At 45.0% G+C, this 19,958-nt stretch overlaps 1 protein-coding gene across 4 annotated transcripts; it reads right to left on the bottom strand.

The window, feature by feature from the left end:
* Positions 1 to 346: 346 nt before the first annotated feature.
* On the bottom strand, positions 347 to 19,699 carry LOC106593771 (exocyst complex component 5). 4 transcript variants are annotated; one of them, XR_006769496.1, is made up of 20 exons: positions 19,451 to 19,699; positions 17,800 to 17,894; positions 16,997 to 17,144; positions 16,630 to 16,824; positions 13,653 to 13,717; positions 13,363 to 13,391; positions 13,156 to 13,265; positions 12,904 to 12,948; positions 11,953 to 12,093; positions 11,757 to 11,839; positions 11,452 to 11,661; positions 11,071 to 11,218; positions 10,852 to 10,960; positions 10,577 to 10,697; positions 10,339 to 10,425; positions 10,117 to 10,225; positions 9,625 to 9,840; positions 7,835 to 8,141; positions 6,553 to 6,727; positions 347 to 3,289 (listed from the first exon to the last, which is right to left on the bottom strand). XR_006769496.1 is itself a non-coding variant. In XM_014185184.2 (18 exons), exons 1-18 carry the CDS (start codon positions 19,475 to 19,477, stop codon positions 7,953 to 7,955), a joined length of 2,127 nt encoding a protein of 708 aa, XP_014040659.1. In that variant the 5' UTR covers positions 19,478 to 19,699; the 3' UTR covers positions 6,255 to 7,952. The 4 variants fall into 4 exon arrangements, 1 of the variants encoding a protein (XP_014040659.1); XR_001325970.2 differs by having other exon boundaries at positions 6,553 to 8,141; XR_006769495.1 differs by lacking the exon at positions 347 to 3,289 and having other exon boundaries at positions 6,255 to 6,727.
* Between the last annotated feature and the right edge of the window lie 259 nt (positions 19,700 to 19,958).

The following is a 19,958-nucleotide window of genomic DNA, read 5'->3' as shown; positions in this document are numbered from 1 at the left end:
CCGTAATATGAGTAGCATGTGTTGAACAATGTGTTTAAACTGCAGCGGACAATTTCCGCTGGATAAGAAAACACTTGCCTCATATGCACTATAAAACATCTTCTAATACAATATGATAACATTAATAATGATTTTAGAATATATATTTATATTGTAATATCCCCATGTCTAATTGTGTGTTATGTGTAAGTTGTTGCAAGTGTAGAACTGATATCTCAAACAAATATTGCTTCCACATAGGCCTATCTTATGATAATATATCTACAATTACAATAATATTGAACTAGCCTTAAAACACTGTAATTACACAATTATAGATTATTAATTATATATATCAAATACAAAATGAATCCATATTTATCCTTTAATCATGAACATGTAACAACAGTGTGTTACGTGTGAGACAGTGAGATATTCACATTTTAATATTGAAAATAAAGGCCTAATTGCATCCTATACACTCACAGGATATTTAGCAAAACATAGAAATTGTTGTGCAAATGATTTGATGTACATGTAGTACAGTAAGCCCAGACATTGACCATAAAACCCCTCGATCAGGCGATCCCCCTCTGTACAATGCTCTCATTGATACAGTGTGGATGAATGCTCTCTGAAGGTATGCCAAACAGCATGCATTATTTGATGTTTAATCCCTCGTGTATTATGACTGGAAAGTAATTGTAAGTATTTGTATTTGTTTCTTTTGCTGTGGTGTGTTCTGGGTAATTCTTAATACCTTCCAGAGATTATACGGTAACTCCCAAACTCCCATGATTATAATTAAGCCTGACTTGGATATAAAATGAGCAAATACCAATTTAGTTTTGCAACGTGTGAGGGAGCATCTCTGTGTTTCTCCTCTGTGTCCCCTTGTGTCTCTATTTCTGTATATGCTCTGGGATCTGTGTTTTATGTTTGATGGTTGTCTCTGTGTCTGTGTGTGTTGAGTGTGTCTGTTTGCCTGTGTGTGTGTGTATCACTGTGTCAGAGGAAAGTCTTGCTGGAGAAGAAGACGGGCAAAGGGCAAGTTTGGTGAGGCATGGAGACTGCAATCATCTCCCCTCTGGCAAAATTCACAAGAATTCCCCCATCCATGCTCTCTTCTTCTTCTTCCTGTTCTCTGTCTGTCATACACTGTCTCCTCAGCTCTCTCTTTCTCTCTCTGTGTCACTTACAAAGGCAGCGGTTTCCTCCTCCAAAATGAGGCCACGCACGGAAGGTATGCAAATGAATCATTGCTCATGGATTAGAATGGGACACCATATACCCTAAATCATGATTGTCAATCATGGCTGGGGATTAAGGGATATGGGTTTACAGACCTAAAAAAGCAAAATTTCACCCCTCAGGCAGATCCCCATTGTGAGCAGCTCTGAGGAAGAGAGAGTTCTTCAAGGGAGGAGAGCAATACAAGAGCACTACTGCCCTCTGCTGGCCTACTAGAGGTACTGAACCATTTCTACAGCAGCACGGCTACTCATTCCACATGGGAAAATACTTGGGAGGAGAGCACAGAACACATTCATTTACATTTGATCTACCCTCAAGGCAAATGCTTGATGAAACAAAAGCATGTGTTTTTGTGTTGACGTAGTGTTTCATCTTTAGTCGAGGAGAGAGCTCTGTTTCTCTCTGCCAAGTGTGGTGGCTCAGTGGGGTGCTGCAGATGTTTGTATTGGAAAACAACCCAAACCCATGATCAAGACACCTAACTGCTCACATCCCAGGGTTGGGTGAGTGCTATTGAACCTAGCTGTTGTTTTGTGTGTATGTATGTGTGCATGCGTGTGTGTGTGCGGGTAAGTGATACAGATTAGCAACTAAAAGTAGCATTGAGACAATTTATATTTGGATTTCTCGTGAGAAGTCAACCCTGTTTATCATAGACAGAGATCCATGCTTAGCTGATTGTGTGTGCAGGCCTCGGAGACAGATCCATGCTTAGCTGATTGTGTGTGCAGGCCCCGAAGCCCGGAGCCCTCAGTCAGAGTGCCAGTCTGTTCCTGTGGAGCAGTCAAACAGACAAGCCCAGCCAAGAGCGTGCACAGCACAGGCATCGAGCCAGGAAACAGCTCCGCAAAATGATGAATAGTATTAATAGAGTTATGGCGCAGAGGGAAGGAGTGGGAGAGAACAAAGCACAGCACTGCACGTTGGTTTCATATTATCAAAAGGATGGTGGTGTATGATTAAATGATTCGAGGGAGGGCTCAATTGGGCCACAGTGGACTAGGCCTTCACTATGACGAGTGAGGCGAAGGAGGAGAGCATTGGCATCAGTCTCATTCTGCCTAGTGAATTTCCAGGATGCCCAAGACTAAAGGTGGCATGACACCTGTGCCATGTTGGGCCTGGCTGGCACACTCTGGGCAGTGGGTCAAGGCCAGGGCAAAATCTACAGCACATTAAGAGAGCCTGGCGGGGTAAGTGTCTGGCACGATGCCCACCTCCTGACTCCTGTTCTAAGCCTCTCACGTAGTGACATCCTGAAGAATGGCTTTTGAAAAGGGGCAGCACATGAACAACAACCCATTCTATCTTTCAATTGGAAAGCACCCTGTTTGCAACCCCTATCATAGCTGTATCCAACCTGCCTTTGATTACACACTATTAATATGCACTGGGACTCCTTTTGCATCTCGACTCCCTCTTTTCAAGCCATACTGTAGATGTCAAGTGACAAATGTCTGATATGAAATGTAGATAGGGACAACAGGCAGTTGAATAGCACCAGTTATTGCTGGCTCTGGCATCATTAATCTGATTCCCACATCAAAGAGGCTGATGAGGGGTGTTGTATGAATACAAAGCAGCCCACAATACAAGTGTTAATTACTTGGTGTCTAATTTGAAGGGGGATCCTTAACACCCTCCCAGCCTGGCTGCTACAGCGCCCACACCTGAGTCATCTCTCTGATGATGGCAGGAAAATCAAATACATAAGTGAAATTGATACAAGCCGCCGGCAGACGAAAGAGCAAGTGCTAATCACTATGCATCATTAGGTGAAGATTTAGCTTAAATGTGTTTAGCAGGAATTAAGCAAAGCTGTTGTTGACATGGATTGACTGCTGTAATGCTTTATTGTCAGTGCTCCAGGAGGCAGAGGGAGGACCGGCATGTATGGGAGGGAGACGCCGAAAGCAGGGATTTGTGGGATTCTGAAGGACTAGCTGGGCTTGTAGCGTAGACAGAGTGGACAAACTGAAAGTGCTATGACATCTTAGTGTGGAAGAGTGGGTTGCTGGAAGAATGGTGTTGAGTGTGGATGATGGGGGAGAATAACCTGCGGAGAGAACAAAGATATTGACGGACAGAGCAGAGGACTGGAGGAATCAGACTTCCTCTTAACAGAACACACAATAAATGGAGATTCAAGAGTTGTTGCTGTTGAATATGTAGCTTAAGTGGAACACTCAAGAGGCTAGCGTTTGAAACAATGTCTTTCATTTGAATACAATAACACAAGCCAAGAACAAATGACAAAACAATCAATCCACTTTTTATATTGCCTAATGAGGATCACTCGACAAGGAGACATCTTCCTTCCTGAGGGTGTGAGTGACAGAGAATTAGCCTGGTGACACTGCAGGTTGGCAAGTTTGGTAGCTTAAGAGAGGGGCACTCCGTATCTGGCCATAATACAGGTGTAATTGCTGGCTGAGCTCTACCTGAGCCTGCTGGGTGAGGATAAAGCTCAGGGGGAGTGGAGGAAGAGAGAGAGGAGGGAAAGTGAATTAATGGGTTTGGATGCATGTTCTGCATTTCCTTGTGTAGGAAGTTAAGAAATGATTGATAGATAAAAACATGGACAGTACATATTTGGTATTTTTACAAGAAATTGAATAAGGTTCTTTGGCTACATCCAGATGCTTGCATTCTTGCAGAACTGCCTTGATATCGGCACAGGAAAAGGCATGAGGAAATAGTGCCTTTGGGAAAGTACTTTAAGGCCTTATTCTAAAATGTATTAAATTAGAAACAAATCCTCAGCAATCACATTTTGGAAAATGTATTACAAATAAAAACCTTATATAAAGTATTCAGACCGTTCGCTATGAGACTCGAAATTAAGCTCAGATACATCCTGTTTCCAATTATCATCTTTGAGATGTTTCTACAACTTCATTGGAGTCCAGCTGTGGTAAATTCAATTGATTGGACATGATTTGGAAAGGTACACACCTGTCTATATAAAAAGGTCCCACAGTTGACAGTGCATGTCAGAGCAAAAACCCAAGCCAGGAGGTCGAAGGAAAGTCCGTTGAGCTCCGAGACAGGATTGTGTCGAGGCACAGATCTGGGGAAGGGTACCAAAACATTTCTGCAGCATTGAAGGTCCCAAAGAACACAGTGGGCTCAATCATTCTTAAATGGAAGAAGTTTTGAACCACCAAAATTCTTCCTAGAGCTGGCCACCATGACAAACTGAGCAATCGGGGGAGAAGGGCCTGGGTCAGGGAGGTGAACCCAATGGTCACTCTGACAGAGCTCCAGAGTTCCTCTGTAGAGATTAGAGAACCTTCCAGGAGGTCAACCATATCTGCAGCACTCCAAATCAGGCCTTTATGGTAGAGTGGCCAGACGGAAGTCACTCCTCAGTAAAAGGCACATGACAGCTCGCTTGGAGTTTGCCAAAAGGCACCTAAAGACTCTCAGACCATGAGAAACAAGATTCTCTGGCTTGATTCTTTGGCCTGAATTCCAAGCGTCACATCTGGAGGAAACCTGGCACCATCCCTATGGTGAAGCATGGTGGTGGCAGCATCATGCTGTAGGGATGTTTTCAGCAGCAGGGACTGGGATAGTCAGGATCGATACAAAGATGAACAGATCAAAGTACAGAGAGATCCTTGATGAAAACCTGCTCCAGAACGCTCAGGACCTCAGACTGGGGCGAAGGTTCACCTTCCAATAGGACAACAACCCTAAGCACACAGCCAAGACAACGCAGGAGTTGCTTCAGGACAAGTCTCAATGTCCTTGAGTGGCCCAGCCAGAGCCCGGACTTGAACCTGATCGAACATCTACGGAGAGACCTGAAAATAGCTGTGCAGCGACGCTCCCCATCCAACCTGACAGAACTTCTGCAGAGAAGAATGGGAGAAGCTCCCCAAATACAGGTGTGCCAAGCTTGTAGCATCATACCCAAGACGACTTGAGGCTGTAATCGCTGACAAAGGTGCTTCAACAAAGTACTGAGTAAAGGGTCTGAATACTTATGTAAATGTGATATGTTTCTTTAATAAATTATCAAACATTTCTAAAAACCTGTTTTTGCTTTGTCATTATGGGTGTGTAGATTGAGGGGGGCAAAAAACTACGTAATTAATTTTAGAATACGGCTGTTAGGTAACAAAACGGAAAAAGTCAAGGGGTCTGAATACTTTCTGAATGCACTGTATATCTTCCTCAACCAGGGGTTTGATGGAATTTAGAACAAGAACAGTTTTCAATTTTTTGGTCTCCGTCTCCAGACAGACACCCCTACGTGTGTTTGTGTGTGTAAACGTGTGTCGATGCAGGAGCTGCTCAGACTGTGGCGGCTGACGAGTAAGAGGGAACAGTCTTATCCAGCTCTCCAGTATTGACAGTGTTACTAATCCCCTCCAACTGCTCAAACACCCCCCCCCCATTTACCCAGGCAGGGCGTCCCTGGGGGCAGGCTGTGCCTTAGCCTCCTCTCCAGTTATAGTCTCTGGCCGGGGCCCATTCCCCCCACTCCTACCCAGGCAGCATGTATTAATCGCCGCTAAAACAAATAGTTTTCAAATGTTTGGTAAAAGGCCCAGTGTTTGCACCAGGGCCTAACAAAATATTTTTTACAAGCTATCCAGTTGTGATTAGGGCTGGGAGAATTTAATTTCTGTGGCATTGATAATAATATTAGCCTAATTAATGATGTTGTTTGACTTTGCTCAGCACCCTGTGTACCTTCTACACAACACTAGCCAGCCGGAGCTGTGGCTGAGTGCTCAGCCATCTCCATCTCGCCCCGTCTCTCTAGTCCATGACGACTGCACACATTTCATGAACCGCTAGATGTCTAATCCCTCGAACAGATTCTGTTCCTGGAGTCTAGAGAAAGTTACTCTTTTAGGGAGAAATTACTCTGAGTCTGACATGTTAAGAATACCTAATGAGTTCTAGAAGTCTATTCCTATCACTTCCAGCACCAAGCCTACTCTCTCACTCAGTTCTTACATTTCAAACTCTTTCTTCACTGTTATTGTTAATGAAAATGAGACTAATTAAACAACATTTTTTATGACTCATTAAGGTAAACAGCAGTACACTGGGAATAGCTTAGCATAATACATAACTTCAGGTTTGGTCTCACCGACACTGATAGACAGACAAACAATTACCACCATACAGAGGCACAGTGATCTTGACCCTCCCTGGCCCCCTGTAGGCCCCGTGAAGTCCACTTAACTTTCACTCATTATCTCCTTAAGCGGTGAAGAGAAGTCCACAATGGAGACCACGGTTGGTAAGCCTCGTTGGATAAGCAGGTGTCGATCTATGCAATTACAATGATTCACTGACCTCTCGCACCCGTCATCTTAGCCACAGACGGACCACCCAGGACCCCCGAGTGGTTCTCAGACATGATTACGGCTGGGATCACAGCCAGTGTGTTGACCCCTCACCTCTCCCTTGAGGTCAGAGAGAGGTGGTCATGTGACTCTCTCTGCCAGGCACAGCGGAGCTCTTTAGCAGGCTTGGTTCGGGAGGAGAGAGAGAGAGAGAGAGAGAGAGAGAGAGAGAGAGAGAGAGAGAGAGAGAGAGAGAGAGAGAGAGAGAGAATGTTGGTGAGAGTAGATTCCTCTGGGAGTTCTGTATGAGGGGTGGCTGTTTCCAGTATGCAGTCAGTCAGTGCCATGACAGGCCTGAGCTATGAAGAGCTCAACTTTGTCTTTGCAGTAGCTTTAAAGTCTGTTCCTGTGTACAAGTGCAGCCACAGAATATACATTTGGCACAATCAAAACAAAATATCTCTTTATGTTAAGTTGAAAGCTTGGAAATCAAGGTTCATATTACCGGTAATATGACACAATCATGTTTTGGTGGATTAGTATTTCAAAACAAGAGTCATATACATTTAAAATTCCTTGTGTTGCAGAAATCAAGGGCAAAATGCAGGTAAATTTAGGTGAAAGGTGCAGTGAAAATGTGTTGTTTTACAGCACGTGTCAAACTCATTCTACGGAGGGCTGAGTGTCTGCAGGTTTTCATCCTCCCTTGTACTTGATTGATGAATTAAGGTCACTGATTAGTAAGGAACTCAACTCACCTGGTTGTCTAGGTCTTAATTGAAAGGAAAAACCAAAAACCAGCAGACACTAGGCCCTCCATGGAATGAATTTGACAGCCCTGTTTTACAGGGTCAGTCATAGTAGTATCGCACCCCTGGAGCAAACTAAGGTTAAGTGCCATGCTCAAGGGCACATAAACAGATTATTCACCTTGTTGGCTCGAGTATTCAAACCAGCAACCTCTCGGATACTGGCCCAATGCTCTAACCCAGGGTTTCTTAAACTTTATCAGCTCGAGACCCAAATGAGAAATTGACCGTCCTCCCGTGACCCAAATCGTCCTCCAACAACCCAAATTAAAAAGAAATAGTGTGTGATTATGTATGTATTCTCATAACTCGACCCACCTCCCACAAACTCAGGGCCCACTTTGGGTCCCGACCCATAGTTTAAGAAACCCTGCTCTAACCGCTAGGCTACCTGTAGACCAACTGTGAATGGCGGTGGTCTTTCTTGGCCTCTAGGACGGACAAAGCAAAAGGTGCTACTGCAGATGAGAATGAAAGACTAACTCAGAGAAGACTCCATCCAGGTTGGCTGAATTCCGTTTCCATGGTGAGCTTTGTGAAATCATAGGCCGTGGTCATTGGACGGACCGAGGGCTGGACAGCGACGCATTGGCCAGGGCCATTAGCTGAAGTGTCGTCCCAGTCTGGCCTGGCGGTAGTCCACTCTCAGCTGTACGAAGGCGTGCAGAAGGTTCCGGTCCAGGTTGGTGAGCTGCTCGCCGGAGCAGACCTGTTTGAGGTTGTCTGGGGCAACCACCAGGAGGTTACACAGGGCGTGGAGTGTGTCAAAGAGCTGCAGCACAAGAGGAACCTGGGGAACAGACAGTAAACCATTAGGAACCAGAGGATCCTGGGGGACAGACAGTAAACCATTAGGAACCAGAGGATCCTGGGGGACAGACAGTAAACCATTAGGAACCAGAGGATCCTGGGGGACAGACAGTAAACCATTAGGAACCAGAGGATCCTGGGGGACAGACAGTAAACCATTAGGAACCAGAGGAACCTGGGGGACAGACAGTAAACCATTAGGAACCAGAGGATCCTGGGGGACAGACAGTAAACCATTAGGAACCAGAGGATCCTGGGGGACAGACAGTAAACCATTAGGAACCAGAGGATCCTGGGGGACAGACAGTAAACCATTAGGAACCAGAGGATCCTGGGGGACAGACAGTAAACCATTAGGAACCAGAGGATCCTGGGGGACAGACAGTAAACCATTAGGAACCAGAGGATCCTGGGGGACAGACAGTAAACCATTAGGAACCAGAGGATCCTGGGGGACAGACAGTAAACCATTAGGAACCAGAGGATCCTGGGGGACAGACAGTAAACCATTAGGAACCAGAGGATCCTGGGGAACAGACAGTAAACCATTAGGAACCAGAGGATCCTGGGGGACAGACAGTAAACCATTAGGAACCAGAGGAACCTGGGGGACAGACAGTAAACCATTAGGAACCAGAGGATCCTGGGGGACAGACAGTAAACCATTAGGAACCAGAGGATCCTGGGGGACAGACAGTAAACCATTAGGAACCAGAGGATCCTGGGGGACAGACAGTAAACCATTAGGAACCAGAGGATCCTGGGGAACAGACAGTAAACCATTAGGAACCAGAGGATCCTGGGGGACAGACAGTAAACCATTAGGAACCAGAGGATCCTGGGGGACAGACAGTAAACCATTAGGAACCAGAGGATCCTGGGGGACAGACAGTAAACCATTAGGAACCAGAGGATCCTGGGGGACAGACAGTAAACCATTAGGAACCAGAGGATCCTGGGGGACAGACAGTAAACCATTAGGAACCAGAGGATCCTGGGGGACAGACAGTAAACCATTAGGAACCAGAGGATCCTGGGGGACAGACAGTAAACCATTAGGAACCAGAGGATCCTGGGGGACAGACAGTAAACCATTAGGAACCAGAGGATCCTGGGGGACAGACAGTAAACCATTAGGAACCAGAGGATCCTGGGGAACAGACAGTAAACCATTAGGAACCAGAGGAACCTAGGGGACAGACAGTAAACCATTAGGAACCAGAGGAACCTGGGGGAGAGACAGTAAACCATTAGGAACCAGAGGATCCTGGGGGAGAGACAGTAAACCATTAGGAACCAGAGGATCCTGGGGGAGAGACAGTAAACCATTAGCGTTCTGCTAGGAGGAATAAATCCAACCTTTAACTAGGCCAAGAGGCATTTATTCAGTATCATTACTAGCTCTACATGATGTCAACTGTTGCTACATGCGTAATGATGCTAACTCTGGTGTGACCTCTCACCCGGAAGTCCTTGGCACTTTTGCGGTACTCGGCCACGTCGCAGATGGCCAGCATGCCTCCCATGGAGCTGTAGCTGTACTGCTGCAGGTGCTCGTGGATGAGGCGGTGGAAACGCACACCCAGCTCCGTCAGAACTGTGTCCACGTTCTTACCGTCCATGGACTTCCGCACACGCTCTACCTGCCGACTCACATACACACAAACCTTGGAGCAGGCCTGGGGAGCACAGGGAGGAAGTAGGAGTCGGACTATGTAGGTTTGGTGTCAAAGGTCAAATTAATAAATGTGCAATAAAATTATTAGCAACTTCTACAACTATGAAGAATTCTCTGGTACTTTCAAGTTAAATACACTTTTAAAAAAAAATACACAGTGAAATTCGACAACCTATTCTGAACTGCCAGGAGCAGTGTGTTTAACATGGTTTTGATTCTCGCTTTGCTTTTCATAAATGAGACCAGAGGTGGAGGTTGGGTGCAGTTCACTACTTACTGCGGTGCACTGGATCATGACGTTGTTCTCATCTTCAGGCCTGAAGTCTGTCTTCTTCTGTTCCGTAGCCAGGATGTGCTTCATCTGTCCCACCATGCAGTTCAGTGTCCTGCAGAGAGAGGACAACACCATGACGACCACCCCTAACACACTAATAGGATACATTCACTCACTTCCCATGATGCTGTTGATAACATTTACAACACTTTGTGGTTTACTGACCTGTCTATGCCTGTGTCCAGTTTCACCTCCATCTGTTCAATCACCTCCTTCTTCTTGTGCAGGCACTCTGTCAGTTTGGGAGACGAGCTGGTGGAGACAGAAGGTCCATGAAAGGTCAAAGGAAATAAAAACTTAACACAGAACAACTGTATCTGGACAGCATGAAGCTAGCTAGAGAGTTGCTACCTTTTAATGGGGGGTGTGTGTGTGTGATTGACAGTTCAGGCCCCACGCTAACCTGATAAGAGGCATCAGGTGGTCGTTGAACTGCTTATCAAACAGGTGGAAGATGGTGTTGGCCTGCTGGACCACATCCAGGAAGTACAGGTTGGCATTCTTGGCATCAGCTGAGGGAATGGCTGTAGAAAGAGAGAAACACACCACTTTCCTTTAAAAAAAAAAGGCAAAAGAGAACAACAGAAGGATAGGAAGATGAATATACAACACCTACAAATGAAAAGTATCTGCTCAAGGTTTCGCAGCCTTTACTGTGTTAGTGAGAGTTAGATGTACCGGAGAGGCCGATCTCCAGTGCGTAGTCGATGTGGTCCACACACAGGTGCTCCACCAGCAGCAGGAAGATGGAGAAGGCGTTCTTGGGCAGGTCCGAGGGATCTGAGAGCTGGTTCACAACACACAGAGACAGGACCTGATTTACTCTCAGCACTCTACAGAGATTTACTGCATGCAGTGTTATTGTCTCTCCTGTAGGTGGCAGCATAGCAGCCTTACCCTGTTGCACCTCTCGAAAGCGTGGCGCGTCTCCTGGAGCAGGTTGACCACCACCTCCTGAGAGAGGAAGGTCTCTCCGTGGGTGTCAATGCTGGGCCCCAGGGGCAGGTTGGTGCGCTGCCTGATCCGCTCCTTCAGCTCTTGGATACTGGGGGGGGAGCATTAATACACTTAAGGAAAAGGGAAGAGTCTGAACTCAAAGACAGGACCTTGCTATGATGAGGAGTGGAGAGATGAGGAGCGTACTATTTAAATACATTTAACTATTTAATCCAACTGAGATCTGACCCCAAGGATGAACAAGAAGTATTGGGTAAAGGAAGAAAAGACTGAAGAGAGGGTCAGGGGGTATTGGGGTAGAGGTGGTCAGTCACTTCCTACCTGCCCCCACCCTGTGGGCGTTTCTGGTGGTTCTTGGAGTCGTAGTAGCGCTGAAGGATCATGGCGCTGCGTGTGCGGAGGTAATCTTTCTCCATTTCAATGTAGCTCTCCAGATAGGAGGAGAAGATGTTTTTAATGAGCTTAGACAGGAAGGTGTGTTTGTCTGAGCCCAGGTTGAACTCGGTCAGCTTGGAAGCCAAGGCCGTTGTCCTGGAGACACAGGGTAGCCACGGTTTCAAAAAAATTCAGAATAGATGGTATGAGTTGCTTAGAGTGAGCGGTCAAAGGGTGAACAGCAGTATTACCTGGTATAAAGGTCATAGAGGTTTTTGAGGTATTGTTCTACATCAGAGTGGCGGGTTTCATCCAGTTTTTCTTTTACGTGGGCCTGGAACACAAAACTGCTTAGTCAGTCCATCAGAACTGGGTCAGCGAACTAAGACATTTTTAAACCTTGAGGCAGCTGAAGATTTGGTCAATAGGAGAGACTGTCCACTGTACCTGTAGTTTGTTCTCAAAGATGTTCTGGATGAGTTTGGCCATGACGGTCTCGGGGCTCTGGAAGACCTCTCCCACCTGCTTGTTGACCCGCTGGCAGAGGAGTGCAGTGTCTTCAAACACATCACTACGCATGTACGCCCCCTGAACGCAGACAGTCAGACAGAGTGCAAAAGAGAGAGCGAGAGAGAGGGTTAACCCCATAGAATTAGGAATTAGAATACTAGAATGGATAAAGTCTTATGCCAGTATAAACGGTCAGCCATTTTGGTCAGGGAGTTAGGCAGCCAGTGTGCTGTGATAAGATGGTGTAAAACAATGAATTTGAAGATGATCTGCCACAGTATGTTTAGTAGCTAGCTAACCAGCTAGTTTAAGTGGAATGATTCCATATATTTTCAATTTAACTGCCAATATTCCATACAAATGCAGTCAATCCACAGCCATACACTGGCTGAAATCAGATGATGATAGGACTTAGACAAGTCAGAAATGCAACAAGTAGTGATATTGTATTATAACACTCACAGCTTTCCAGGGAAACAAACATTGAGACATTTATGGTCTGTTTACATATATTTTTTAGGCTATTTATACATAACATTTATATTACAATATTTTAGGGTAACAATAATTCTATAACACTAATTCTGATATATCCCACCTTAGTTGCATTTTTCTGCCTAAGTAAAAGCAGGAAATGCATCACTTCTTTACTAATGCCTCTACTGCCATTCATTCCAATTAGAATGGTTTGTATTTTAACAATGGCTACCATTTTCATCCCATTCTGGAACTTTGAGGGTTTATGACAGAGATCCTATTAAATTACTAGAGGGGCTATGTTAAATCCAGACCTCAGAACTAACCTGCAGTGAGACTACAGAAGCACGCAGGTACTCTATACTGAGCTGTTATAAAGGGTTGATGTTCAACTGAACACTACACACTCACCTCCTGGCACTGCTTGATATATACATCCACACAGTGTGCATAGCCCTGCAGGAAACATAGACATGTCACAATCACACCTGCATCACTTCCACAATCTAACATCACCAAAAAATGACAACAAACTGTATGCATGGTTGCATAGATGCTGAATGAGACACAAGAGCATATTGTAAGTTACAACACAACTCAAACAATAACACACATTTCCTTTAATATGGAGACATCAAAGTGTGTCCAGTGTTTGTGGGTCACCTTGAAGTGTAAGAGGACCGCAGCGACTTCCCGCATGCGTCCAATCTCGCCCCTACGCTGGGCCGCCGTGAACTCCTGGATCAGCTGGCGCTCCAGGTCGTGGTATTTACCTAGACACAACAGATTTAGTTGCATTTCTTAGCCTGGCTGTGTTATCACTTGTCCATCAATCAGCAACAAAAGAGCATGTTGAACGCAAACACTCACTTGCAATCTTGGCCTTAACATCTGCAAACCTGTTAAGAGGACAAGGATAGAGGCGTTCATCAGAGACATCAGACATTTAAAAAGACAAACCCAAAATGGAATAATGTGTAGTCCCTCTGATTTGAAGTGAGTTAAATATATTCTCTCCCTCAGACACAAGTTAGTGCAACCTAACATTGACAAAAATACTTCTGATGTTTCTATGAGATGGGTAGAGGCAGAGTAGCAGCACCGATACTGTTTACATTATACCACGGAGCTCGTGTAAAGCTGCCTCCAGGACTACTCACCTGTCGAATGGCAGCTCCTGGGCTATGAGATGCAACTTCTGAATGATATCAGCAGCTTCCTTAATCTGGGAGAGGGAGAAATAGGGGGGAGAGGGAGACAGAGGAACATAAGAAATGGACATCCAAACATCCAGAGAGCAGAGCAGCAGTAGCAGCATCGCCACTTAGGGGATCATGTTAAACCAGCCCTCCTCCACCTCCTCTCTGTACACCACGGAGATGATAACAAGCAGCCGCCGCTCACCTGGCTAACAGCAACCACAGCAGCCCTGAGTTAGCAGCATATCCAACTCTGTATTGGTATGGCTCCTCTGAATGGGCTGTAATCCCACAGGAGCCTAAATTGCCTTCAATAATCTGTCCGGCCAGGGATATCTCTCTAAAGAGGGGCCCTGTCGAGAACCGCCCACTCCCCCCACCCGACATACACACACTGGCTGAAAACCCCAGACCTAGGACAGGCCCACCGTCCGCAACTCCCCGGTTGCTGCAGATGCCTGCCTCAGCTAACATTATTACTCCGCTCCCGTGAGGAGGATCCAGCCTTTCTGCTCGGCGAAGGTTTTCTAAGTATCTGTCCCCCAGCTAAGATTAGCTAAATCCCATGTAAGTAATGTAGCCGTCTCTCTGCAGTCAGGGTTTAGCAGCACTTGTCTCCACGCTGGCGGCCCAACCCTCCCTTTCAGAAGGATTAGCAGAGCCTTCCCCCTTCAGCTATTCACTCGCAGCTTTCCTCTTTCCTCCTCGTCTGGAGGTATGCTCAGAAAAAGGGATCTGTCTGCAATTTCCACATCATGCCTCTCTGGAAGCATTCTCATCCCATGTCCAGCTCCTGTCTCTGAGATTGATTACCGTTTTCCCACTAAAAGGAATTGATTGAGAGAATCCCAAACTCTTCAAAAACAGCTATGATATTCTGATAATACACTATCAAATTTTTGAGGGTTGATAGTGAGGTCACTCAGATGGTTTTGAACCCTACAGACGGGTTAGCTGACAACGTCACAAAAACAATGCGAACGCTTCAATGGGGCAGAAGGCTGTGGTGTGTTGCTGTGATTCTGGATAGCCAGATAGCTAACAACAAGGACAAGAAACTGCCATGTTGAGAAACGTAGGTGGCTCATTTCAACTCACTGTACACTATATATACACAAAAGTATGTGGACGCCTTCAAATTTGTGGATTCGGCTATTTCAGCCACACCCGTTGCTGCCAGGTGTATAAAATCAAGCACACAGCCATGCATTTTCCATAGACGAACATCGGCAGAATGGCCCGTACTGAAGAGCTCAGTGACTTTCAACATGGCACAGTCATAGGATGCCACCTTTCCAACAACTCAGGTAGTCAAATTTCTACCCTGCTAGAGCTCCCCCAGTCAACTGTAACTGTTCTGTTATCGTGAAGTGGAAACGTCTAGGAGCAACGACAGCGCAGCCGCGGAGCGGTAGGGCAAACAAGCTCACAGAACAGGACCGCCGAGTGTTGAAGCACGTGGCATGTAAAAATCGTCTGTCCTCAGTTGCAACACTCACTCCTGAGTTCTAAACTGGATCTGGAAGCAAAGTCAGCACAAGAACTCTTCGTAGGGAGCTTAATGAAATGGGTTTCCATGGCCGAGCAGCCGCACACAAGCCTAAGATCACCGTGCGCAATGCCAAGTGTCGGCTGGAGTGATGTAAAGCTTGTCGCCATTGGACTCTGGAGCAGTGGAAACGTGTTCTCTGGAGTGATAAATCCCGCTTCACCATCTGGCAGTCCGACGGACAAATCTGGATTTGGCGGATGCCAGGAGACGCAACCTGCCCCAATGCATAGTGCCAATTGTAAGGTTTGGTGGAGGAGGAATAATGGTCTGGGGCTATTTTTCATGGTTCGGCCTAGGCCCCTTAGTTCCAGTGAAGGGAAATCATAACGCTAAAGCATACAATGACATTCTAGACGATTCTGTGCTTCCAACTTTGTGGCAACAGTTTGGGGAAGGCCCTTTTCTGTTTCAGCATGACAATTCCACCGTGCACAAAGCGAGGTCCATACAGAAATGGTTTGTCGAGATCGGTGTGGAAGAAATTTACTGGCCTGGTCAGAGCCCTAACCACAACCCCATCGAACACCTTTGGGATGAATTGTAACGCCGACTGTGAGCCAGGCCTAATGCCCAACCTCACTAATGCTCTTGTGGCTGAATGGAAGCAAGTCACCGCAGCAATGTTCCAACATCCAGTGGAAAGCCTTCCCAGAAGAGTGGAGGCTGTTATAGCAGCAAAGGTGGGACCAACTCCATATTAATTCCCATGATTTTGGAATGAGATGTTCAATGAGCAGGTGTCCACATAATATTGGTCATGTAAAGTATCTTGTTACTGATACTGTCTCTTTTTTGGGGATGTTTGACTGATGTCACGTCTATGCTAATATGGCTAAAATTTGTTAGCTAGCTAAACAACAACCGGAGAAATGTCTTTGAGAGACAACAAATGCTAATTGTGCAAATTAATTTGTTTTCAATAAACATTGGAGACGAAATATAGTTTACATGTTGTCAACAATCTCAGTCAACCCCGTCTGTTTTGCCCCATAGTTGCACATGCATCGGTTGTTGCTAAACAACCAACCCATCATTAGGAAACATAGATTAATTAGGCCCAGTCTACCTTGCACCTTAAGGCAATTAAGACAGACATGAGCATGTTGACATCCATACCAGTCAACCCGCTAGCTATTGTCAAGGAGTAAATGCGAGTATATTAATCCAAATTAGCTAAGGGTTTCAACTAAAGGGATCAATTCCACAAATTAAAATGGGTGGTTACGTCATAATCCTGTTCATTAACTAATTTCAGTTCTTAATATCTTTCACTGCTGTAGTGTTTTTTTTTGGTTTCAACGGTCAAACTCAATCTTTTTTGAAAACATAAAAAGGTCAATCTCTTTAGGACTACATGTGGGTGGATGGTAGTGTATGTATCCTGACTTTTTCTGGGTTGTTGAAGACATCACTGCGCAGCTCCCCATCCAGGAACTCATTAAAGTAGGTCATGAGACGCTGGGCCTCCACAGCCCTCTGCCTGGGCGTGTTCACGCCCTCCAGCTGGTCACCAAGGTGACACACCTTGGTGGCCACATAGCTGATGTGCTCGTCCAACTCCTGGAAGTGCTGGAAGGCTACCTGTATGGAGACAAAGAGTTGTGCAAAAAGAAGTCACATGTTTAGTGACATGATTGATGAATGTGGATAAAACAAAACATTTTCTTCAGAAAAGTGTCTGTCTACAGGAGAAACTCCTGGGGATTTGGGGTGGTGGTGGGTGGTTAAGGGTCCGGTGGGCCAAGAAGCTGACCTGGTTGCTCCTCTGTAAGTCCTGTACTTTGTGGGCAAACTCCTTGGCTTCTCTGTGACACTGGTGCTCCAGCTTCTCCACCCGCCGCTGGATCTTCTCATCCAGATGCTTCAGCTCCTCTATATGGTTCTCAAACTCCTCCAGCAGCCTGGAAGGGAAGCAGGACAAGGGCTTTAACACACTGCAGGCCTACCTCACATTGGTCTAGAGTAAACACTCTATAGCCATAAGTCCACTTGCAGTACAAGCTGGCCTTCAACAGTCTTCATTGATCTACAGTCATGAGTTTTACAGCAAACAAAGGGTAGGGAAAAAATGCTTTACTATATTGCTAGCATGAGTGATTGAGTAATATGGGGTTAGATTTGTCCTACTAACCTTACACTCTCTCAGTTAATATTTATAAATAGCATTGGGGGCTTAATTCTTGGGTCCCCAGAATTCAGAATCTCTACAAACTGGAAGCTTCGTCAGCTGCTTTTAAAGTGAGGACTGTGGAGCAAATGTTGTAAGTCAGCACCATATTTAACAGAGTAGGAAACATCCCAAAATGATGAGTATATAATCTCTTGGCTAATTCCTTAGGCGGTGGCTACAGCTTAGGCACATCGCCCATCCCTTCCCAACGCACATACATTCCCTCTCTGTCAGTTACTGTATGACTCAGAACTTGGTGGCCTCCCATAATGCTCTGCCTCAGAGTTATCTTCAATGGAGGTTTAAATAAAGCTTGCTGTATGGTTGGGACTAGAGCCATGATTATAGTGAGTCTCTTTAAAGCCATGTCTTTAGTACAAGACAACCTTTTGGGATCGAATGCCTCTGCTCCTCCTTTGGACCCTCCTCCAGGGGTTCTCCAGGCCAACCTCTCTATGTACTCGTCTGCATCAAAGGGCTCCTGTGGATCATATCATATCACACACACAGTAAATCAGTGTAAATGGTGTGTATCTTACATGACATGAGCAATACTGGACCAAGCTGAGGAACGGTCAACTCTGTTCTCTTATATCGAGGTGGGGTTGAGTTCTGAAAATGCTTACCTGTACCTATGTTTGTTCTGTACAACTGCGGTCCTTCTGCGGGGTGCTGAAATTCTACGTAAACTGAAATCACTTCAAAAAGTAGGCTACCTGCCAGTTCGATTCACCATAATAATTCCTTAATAATTTTGCTATAATTAATATAAGTTTCTGCTTATAATTTAAGACATTTGGTAGGCCATTTGTTTGTCAACTATAGTTTGATACATGCAGCTTCTCTTCTGTCATAACTTGTTGCCCCAGAAGACCAAATAAAGTAGTGCTCACCAGAATAATGTCTTACATCAATGGAATGAATGCATTAGTAATCTAGTTAACGCTGGTAAAATTGTCTGTTTTGTTTAGTGACCGGGGTGAAAACAGTGGAAAGATTGGTCCTGTGCAAAATGTCCAAATGTCATCAGCTTGACCAGTTTTAAGGAAATGAAAAGCTGAGAAAAATACCAAACAGGTTTCTGATAAGACTTCAGTGTTGGTGCATATTTGATGTGGTTGAAATACTGTCTGATGGCATAACAGTGTCAGGGATAGCACATTACACATACATTTGCATTTTCTCAAGAGATGCTGAAAGAAAACATAATATTTCTTCACTGCTGTTCCCGAGACAAAATTAACATTTGTTGTATAATTACACTGCAAGAAATGAATAATTCTCCAGGAGTTAATATTATATTACGCTACATGTGAGCGGTTATAGGCCGACACTCAGTGTCCATATTTCAGTGACTAACCCATATGAATTTAAATGAAGCATATTATGTTTAGTCATGTTTACAGGGATACCCATGAGCAGGATATCAAAGGTGCATGTAAACAGCTTTTCCCGAATAAGACCTTAAACGGGATATGAGCTACTATCAGTAATAATATGCGCATGTAAACGTAGTCACTGCTTATAGCTAACACTGGGCTAGTTCTTTCACCGACGGTAGTACATTATTGGGCCAACACCGGGCGTGACAAGCTAGCCAATGCAACTGTACACCAGTAGACAATAACAAAAAACATGGTAGCTAGAATTAACATTCACTGCTGGAAAGGCTCTGTTGGCCATCATATGTAGGTAGCTACACGTTTGACAATATCATATCAACATATCCCTGGATAAACACAGCACTGTCAACTGTATAGCGAGTGGTAGCTACCTAGATGATGGCAGCTTCCTTTCAAAAACGCGATTCACACTCATTATAGTTATCTGGCTAGCTAGCTATAGCGAACGTTAGCCAGCTAGCTATAGCCTAATCTGTTAAACAATAGGCTGTCTAGCTTGCTAGCTCGGACTTATCGTCATATGGATGGATAGCTAGCACTGACTTCTCCATTCTCCACCTAGCTAACATTAGATAGCTACCTAGCACTAGCAGACAGCTATCCCAACAATACTAGAACATGCAGTTCAATTTACCTCGAATAGTTGAGCAGTAGTTGACATGTTTTACTTCGATGTGCAATGTAGAAATTGCAAACTAACAGTCGGGTATGACAGACAACTGATTGATCAGCTGGATTTATATTTTACCCTTTATTGACAACAGTTACACAGCTCTACTTCCTGTATCCAAAGCAATACAAATCCCGTGCTGAAGAAGAATAAAAAGGTTGGGACTGATCGTTGCGAGAGTGCACTGCGTAAAACGCATGCACCAAATGTTTCTTGATTGGTCCAGGCAGTCACACTGTTATAAAAATAGGAAGGATATTTTGCAATGAAAATAGAACGAAACACAACCTCATTGTTAATTTGATAGAACATCAGTTGTGTAAATTTAAAATGAAACAAAATTGCATTATTTTTCCTTTGTCTATTTTAGGATTTTACTCATAGATGTATCACTGAAGAGTCCTGGTTACCATATTTATTCATAACCTCAATCAGTCAATAACAGTCATTACTGGCCAAAATGAGTGTGAGG

The sequence above is a fragment of the Salmo salar genome, chromosome ssa01 (genome assembly GCF_905237065.1).
Source record: "Salmo salar chromosome ssa01, Ssal_v3.1, whole genome shotgun sequence".
NCBI classification, from domain to species: Eukaryota; Metazoa; Chordata; class Actinopteri; order Salmoniformes; family Salmonidae; genus Salmo; species Salmo salar.
This window is presented reverse-complemented; position numbering and strand designations above follow the sequence as displayed.